The 8,148-nt window shown below is 37.5% G+C and overlaps 1 protein-coding gene across 1 annotated transcript; it reads left to right on the forward strand.

Annotated features, from left to right (window-relative positions):
- Positions 1-755: 755 nt before the first annotated feature.
- Positions 756-5,342, forward strand: LOC111471348 (phosphate transporter PHO1 homolog 3-like). Its single transcript, XM_023117058.1, has 12 exons — positions 756-1,629; positions 1,865-2,219; positions 2,299-2,347; positions 2,455-2,526; positions 2,622-2,751; positions 2,846-2,966; positions 3,339-3,597; positions 3,683-3,787; positions 3,878-4,072; positions 4,196-4,477; positions 4,559-4,695; positions 4,787-5,342. The coding sequence occupies exons 1-12, from the start codon at positions 1,029-1,031 to the stop codon at positions 4,884-4,886; spliced, it is 2,406 nt and encodes an 801-aa protein (XP_022972826.1). The 5' UTR covers positions 756-1,028; the 3' UTR covers positions 4,887-5,342.
- The last annotated feature ends 2,806 nt before the right edge of the window (positions 5,343-8,148 follow it).

Consider the following 8,148-nt stretch of genomic DNA (forward strand, 5'->3'; position numbering starts at 1 on the left):
GTTTATTTATTTATTTATTTTTATTAAATACTTTACTTTACTTTTCTTTTCTTTCTATCTTAACAGCCAAACCCACAACCTACCTCCTACCCGCTACCTTTTCCGTCTTGTCTCGGTCAAATTCGTCGCTGCCTTCCTAATCCTAATCCGCCCTTTCTTAAAAATATAACTCTACAAAAATACACCCAAATTATTTAATAAATAAATATAATACTCTTAAATTTTAATTTTAATTTTAATTTTTTTTAATACTCTTCCAATCTCCCCCTTTTTCTTTTTTCCTCTCTAATCTTTCTTCTCCATAATGTTTAATTTAGCATGCTTACTTGAATATGCCGTTCTAGATTGGTTCATCCAAAGTGGCTCATTGGTGGATTTGGGTTGGGATTTGCGCCAAAATATGCATGTGTCATGGTCCATACGAGCTCACAGTTATTGTTGATCACTACGAAGAATAAACTTACAAACTACGACACCATCATTCATGTGCACCCTCAATAAACCTACTAGACAAACTTGCAGCCACATAGAAGTGTAGACCAGATCTAATATCGACCCATGCCATAATTTAAAAGGCAAATTGTTGGAAGGGGAGAGATTTTGTTTGTAAATTGGTTAAATAATAATAATAATTTAAAAAAATGAGATTATTTTGTTTTGGAAGATAAAAGTCAAGGCTATTCTTAATTTAAAAAAATTAGAAAATAAAAGTTTATAATTTAATAAAATCAACAAATGCTTCTCCTGTGTTGAAAAAACAGGAAAGAACAGCAATTATCTCTCTCAAACCACAGATATACACAGTAGCCGCTTCCACCAATACATTCTCTCCTTGTGCATCTGTGTAATACGCCATAGCGCGTCTGCTTGGGTTTTGCTCAGAACCTTCCATGGCCGCACACCACAGCTCCAACCTTTGAAATGCTCCCTACCCCTCCACCACTATATCTATACCTTTCCATTTCCCCTCTTCCTCTTCTCATCTTCCTCCTCATCCTCCCAATTTCCCTCTGCGTTTGGATCCCCCAATGAAGTTCGCCAAGGAATTCACGGCTCAAATGGTGCCGGAATGGCACAACGCCTACATGGATTACAATTTCCTCAAGTCTCTTTTGAAAGAGATTCAGAGATTCAAGCTCAGAACTGCCTCTCCTCAGCCCCCTCAGCCTTCTGCCTTGAAGCGCAAGCTCACTCTCTACAGAGCCTTCAGCGGTCTCACTCAAGGTTACGCTCATCCTTCCCCTCCTTCTTCCCATGCCGATATCGAGAGCCAACCCATTCTCGTTAACTCTATGCACGAAGATGGCTCTCAGAATTACAAGACCACCTTCCTCATGGCCGCCGATGATGGCGCTGAGTACGAACTCGTTTACTTCAGGAGACTCGATGACGAGTTTAACAAAGTCGATAAGTTCTATAGGGCTAAGGTCGAGGAGGTCATGAAGGAAGCGGAGATGTTGAACAAGCAGATGGATGCGTTGATTGCTTTCAGAGTCAAAGTCGAGAACCCTCAGGGTTTGGTTTTCGACATGTCTGAGAAGACTGTTGAGATGACTCGTCTGGCTTCTGGAATTGCTGCTTCTTCCGCTGCCTTGTCCGTTTCCACTCCCAAAGGCGCTTTATCAGGAAGTGAGTTTTGAATGTTTATATATAATCAGGAATTTCTGCTCTTGTCTTAGCTTCAACTAGATTACCGTGGGTTGGATTTATCTTTTGTTTAGGTTTTTGATGATATCTGTTTTCATGGTTTGATGAAGCAGAAAGAAGTTGTTTCGTTGCTTGTTTTGGTTTTAATGGAGTTGTTGTATGTTAGAACAGTACTAAGGTAGAAACTGTGTTTATGAACATATGTTTTGATGAGCAGAGAGACCTCACATGGCCATGGAGATAATTGAGGAAGGCGGGGCTGGTGAGCTTGGACAATCTGATGAACTAAATGAAGATGGGGATGATATCGACACGATATCGAGAGGTAAACAGGTCGAAGAAGATAACTCAAGCAAAAGGAAGGGTGTTAGACCACCTCCGTTAGAAGTTCTTGATCGTGTGAAAATGAATCAACCCATTGAAACTCCTCGTTCAACCATCAAGGGATTCCTTAAAATCTCTAAGAACACTGAACTCCAATTCAGCAGAGACAATCTAGATAAAGTTGAAGAACAACTCAAGCATGCCTTCTCTGTGTTTTACCAGAAACTTAGGCTTCTCAAGAGCTTTAGGTACATCTTATCCCCTATTTTCTCCTCTTTTTCAATGCTCAAATTGCTTAATCTTTTCTCATTCATGGAATTTACCCAGCTTCTTGAATACACTGGCGTTCTCAAAGATCATGAAGAAATATGACAAGGTAATTTCATTTCCGATCTGATTGATTGTGTTGAACTAAAGCCGAAAGAAAGTAGCATTGGACATGTCTCCTTACTTCTTTATTATGTCTTTGTAATTTGATTGCAGATTACATCAAGAAATGCCTCAAAAGCCTACATGAAAACGGTGGACAGTTCTTACCTTGGGAGCTCAGATGATGTGAGATATAGCTTGTTAAACCATTTCTTTCTTAAAGAAGTTGCTCAGTAAAGTAAGTTCTTTCTTCAATTCTAATATACTAAATGCCACTGCAGGTTGCCAAGTTAATGGAGAGAGTCGAGAACACATTCATCAAACATTTTTGCAATGCCAATCGCAGCAAAGCAATGAATATTTTAAGACCCAAAGCAAAGAGAGAGAGACATAGGACAACATTTTCCATGGGTATGCTCTGATTTTCACCATGATTTGTTGTACCATTTATGCTTATTATTCTTGTAGGGACAACCCTTTTTACTTGAACTCAAATGATTTGCAGGTTTTCTAGCTGGCTGCTCTGCAGCCCTTGTTTTAGCCCTCGTCTTAATTATCCGTGCCCGCAATATTATGGATAGTCGAGGAAGCACAAAGTACATGGAAACCATGTTTCCCCTTTACAGGTAACTACACAACTCTCCAGTCATATTACACATGTTGACCTGTTCATTTTCATCTCGTACATTCTCAGTCATCCTTGTTCTTAGCTTAAACCACTGTGTAAATAACTAGTTGGTAATTGTTAAGGATTGTTGGGAGGGAGTCCCACATTGGCTAATTTAGTGAATGATCATGAGTTTACTAGTAAGGAATACATTTCCATTGGTATGAGGCCTTTTGGGGAAGTCCAAAGCAAAGCCATGAGAGCTTATGCTGAAAGTGGACAATATCATACCATTGTGGAGAGTCGTGATTCCTAACAGTAATAACTTAGTTGCAGCATAAACTATAATCTGTCGTAATGGTTTGACGTGGGAACTCTGATCTGTTTGCAGCCTGTTTGGATTTGTTGTTCTGCATTTGGTTATGTATGCTGCGGACATATACTTTTGGAGGCGATATCGAGTGAATTATTCCTTCATATTTGGTTTCAAGGAAGGAAATGAGTTGGGCTATCGTCAAGTCCTCCTTATTGCTTTTGCTCTAGCAGTACTTGGACTAGGCTCTGTGCTCTCAAACCTTGACATGGAAATGGACCCAAGAACAAAAGATTTCAAAGCATTTACTGAACTTATCCCTCTGTTGGCAGTTGTTGTAAGATTTTCACACCAAACTTCTCCAAATGCTTTTAATTTTGCATATGCAGTAGTGCTAAACAAACTTGCCTTTTCTTCTGCAGCTTGTAACTGCAATACTTATCTGCCCGTTTAACATCATATACCGTTCGAGCCGTCTCTTCTTCCTCACTTGTCTGTTTCACAGCATCTGTGCTCCGCTCTACAAGGTAAATTATGTCAGCCACCGTGTATATAAGCTCGAAGATTCTGAAGTTGCTATTGCAATATTGTTCCTCAAACAACTTTCTCTATCTCAGGTGGTGCTCCCAGACTTTTTCTTAGCTGACCAGCTAACCAGCCAGGTGCAAGCACTCAGAAGTTTGGAATTTTATATTTGCTATTATGGTTGGGGAGACTACAGAATTAGAGTAAACACGTGCAAGGCTAGCGCCGTATTCCAAACGTTCAGTTTCATTGTTGCTGTTATTCCATACGTGTCGCGCTTTCAGCAGGTACTACTCCAATCTTGCTATCAATGTTTAACTGAACTCCCACATTGTAGAAAGTACGCTGGGAACTGATGGTAACATATTCATCCTTAGCTTAATTTGTTGTCTTCCTTTCGTGTTTGGCAGTGCCTTCGTCGACTTTATGAAGAGAAAGATAAAATGCACGCACTAAACGGATTGAAATACTCGTTTGCTATAGCTGCTGTTTGCTTCAGGACAGCATACAGTCTAAACAAAAACTTATATATTTGGTATGTACTAGCTTGGGTATTTTCAGTCATAGCAGCAGTGTCAGGCACGTACTGGGACCTCGTGATCGACTGGGGGCTTCTGCAACGGAATTCGAAGAACCGGTGGTTAAGGGACAAGCTCCTCGTCCCTCAGAAGAGCGTATACTTCGTTGCAATGGTGAGTGATATTATAACGAATGAGAATACAAGAACATGTTGTGTTTTATTTGGCGATTCCTAAAGAGAGAAAACATTGCAGGCATTGAATGTGGTGCTGAGACTTGCTTGGATGCAAACCGTGTTGAACTTCAAAGTCCCTTTCTTGCACAGAGAAGGGTTGGTTGCAATTGTTGCTAGCTTAGAGATCATTCGTCGTGGCATATGGAACTTCTTCAGGTAAACTAATACCAAATAATTTTCTCTGAAATGAAAAATCTTAGTCTTATCCAATATTTATTTATACATGTTTCGATGATGGATGGTACAGAATTGAAAACGAGCATTTGAACAATGTCGGTAAATACCGAGCGTTTAAATCAGTGCCGCTGCCTTTCAACTACGACGAAGATGATGATAAAGATGATTGATTCAAAATGGACCCTTTTCTTATGTTGTATTTTTATGATGTATATAGCAATTTTGCAAGAACTGCCTGTTCTGAGTTTCCATGGATATTGGAAGTAGAAATTAAGGAAGGAAAAAGGAAAATGAAAGAGTTAGAAATGAAGAAATTGCAGATAAAGCGAAGGCAAAGGGAAAAGGACAAATCCAGAAATGGTCTGAATATCATAAGCTGTAATGTAGAAGGTTATGATATAAGATCCGCATGAAAATGAGAGATTTGATGTGGTTGGGTGGTCAAGGCCTTCAATTCCACAACATGACAACGGTGCATTGAATGCAAGCAATAAATAGTGGGCCACCTAATGTAATTACACTTTACTACCATAATTCAACTATACTACCATCCTCCACGTCTATCACAAACCAATAATGTAACACAATTATGTTCCTTCCTTGTTCATATCCATCACTCATTTTTTTTGACACGTTTTCATTTTCTGAAATGTTTGAAAAATATTGCATTCTCTCATTTGGTCCCTTTTCCGTTAAGGTACTATCTCTATCTCCTTCAACACGTGAGTTCTAATCTACTTTTTCTTTTTCCGACATGTAAAATTTTATTGAAAACTTTAAAGGTTGAATTTCAAAATGGAGTAGAAGAGAAATATGATAACAAAAATCATAGAAATCTACCAAATATATAAATGAAGATCGTAAAAAATGGAAAATATGGTCCAAATCAACTCCAAAGGGGTAAAACGGTATTTTTCTTTTGCCTCTTACTATTTAAGGGGTCTAGATTTACTTAATGCAGACTTAATTGGGGAAGGAAGGGAAGAGAGAAGGAAAAAGAAAAGAAAAGGATATGGTGAAAGTCTAACTCTAAAGGGTAAAACAGTCTTTTTCACCTTTTTGCGATTTAAGGAGTCTAATTTACTTAATGCAAAATTAATTGGGGAGGGAAGGAAGGAAGAGAGAAGGAACAAGAAAAGAAAAGGAGAGGAGGTTGAGTTTCTTGAACCATCTTAAACCTTTAGATTCGACTTGTTCAAAATATTCTTCACTGAAGTTTTTTAGAATGATGTTCTTTGTTGATTTAGATTTTTGAGTCACGAGAATCATTCAAAATTCAAGAAAGAATCGAAGTTATAATATGTGGGTTCTAGAATATCGTTTTTCTATATATCTGAGCCTTTAGGTGTTGGAATACTTCTAAAAACTAGTTTATAATTTGGGAGTTTATTCTTATTAAATCTTAGGAAGGAACGTGGAAGAATAAAGGTTAAGGTACCCTTATATAAATTTAAGGTATCTAGGGGAAAGTTAAAAAAAGATCTAAATAAAGAAATTAAGGGGACTGAAATAAGGACACCCGAAGATAAATAAATAATTTCAATACTCTAACCCGGTTTCACAATGAAATTCCATTGAAAAATGTATGAAAGAAAAAAAAAATAAACATAAAGGGAAAAATTATAATTTTCCAAATTTTAAAGAATTTTCTGGATTTTTAATTATTTATGGAAAAATAATTTTAAATGCCCAAGAAAATGAAAAGACCAAAAGGGTAATGGATTTTTAGAAAAAGCTTGAATTTTTCTAGAAAAAATAAAAAAAAATAAATAAAAAAGTGACAAATAAACAAAATACTCCTGAAGTTTGATATATTTACGAAAATACCATTGAATTAGAAAATCAGATTTGCTACCATGATCCATTTTAAAATACCTTCAAAACTCCAGATCCAACGATTGGATTTTCTCCAAATTTGGTCAACCTCTAGGAGGCTAACCTCTCATCAGATCCAATTATTGGAATTCAATGTTTAAGTGGGAATATTCATAACGAAATATTTTAATTTTTATGGTTAAAATTTAGGCCAATTCGACCACAATTAAGTTTGGTTAATGTTTGAGAGTATATGAAACATTTTGGAATAAAAATGAATTAAAATTCAATTGAGGGTTATGTTAACCATTTTTTCTTCCAACTAATTCCTACCCAAAGAAGCTCTCCAACAAATTTCATCCTTTCCCACCTATGCCAAACATTTCTAGGTTAAGATGAGTATTTATGATGAAGGCCACCAAGATTGAGGAGCTTAGGATGGAGAGTAATCAAGAAAACTTCTCAAGGGCTGATTTAAGTTTTAAAAGGGGACAATCCAAACTTTGTTCCCTACACGAAAGTTCGTTGGGTAAGGCATATTCCTTTGCCCTCATAGCAATAAGAGGAGAAGATTTCAGGAAGAAGTTGGGGGTGAGGAGCTCCTATCAAGTTGCCTAATAACCTTCAGTTCTGGGTAAATTTGGGTAAGAGACCGAGAGAGAATCAACAAATTGGGGGCCTACCAAAGGTTTATCATCAAAAACTATTTCTTAAGCTTGAAGGAAAGATAAGGAAGAGTGTATAGGAGTGAATTCCATCTTGCACCCCACGCCCCCAGCCATTGATATGACCTAGCCCACACAGTTAGCCCTTGCAACCTAGTGTGACCCACGACCTATACACCAGCACCTCGACCCAAATAGTAGAAGCGATGTGTCCCACTCCTACAATAACACATGTCATGTCTGTAGCCAGACACATTCGGCTCAGTTAGTTTAGACGGCTCGGCGGCTCAAAATCTCGGCTCCTCACCTTGGTAAAGGAAAAAATCACCATTTTTCATCCTCTCGAAGCTGATTTCGACCCTAATTAAGATAGTTAAGGTCATTACGATGTCTTATTTCACAATTTCAAGTTGAATTTAGTTTAGAATTGTGAAATACTAATGAAAGGAACGAGACCACCTATTAGACAACAAACTCCGGTGACACTTGGAACAACTTTCGAGGAATGAGAGCTAACGTATATTAATTTATGGAGAACACCGGGTAAGGCCAACCAAGTAAGTGGTCTTACTATAGGATAAGCTAGATACTTGTTTGTTGTATGACGACTCGTGCCTAGTGGCACTAGCAGGTGTTCTTTATGCTTTATAATTATGACGTATGATGTATGTTCTATGATGTTTGATGACATGTATGAGTTATATGATGATGTGCTATAATGATTGTGATGTAGTTTGATAGCGTTATGATAACGATGTAGGTTGATGACAATACATACTATTATTTCCTTAATGACGTTATTTTCCATATTAAGTTGAGATGTATGTTGTGAATACCATATTGCATTATGTCGATAACTCGGCCTAGGACACAACCCTACAAAAGATTATTTATGATGTTAAGATGGAAAGCTAATGCACATATATTATTAATAGTATATAAGGACGAAACT

This window comes from Cucurbita maxima, unplaced genomic scaffold (genome assembly GCF_002738345.1).
Source record: "Cucurbita maxima cultivar Rimu unplaced genomic scaffold, Cmax_1.0 Cma_Scf00051, whole genome shotgun sequence".
Classification (NCBI taxonomy): Eukaryota; Viridiplantae; Streptophyta; class Magnoliopsida; order Cucurbitales; family Cucurbitaceae; genus Cucurbita; species Cucurbita maxima.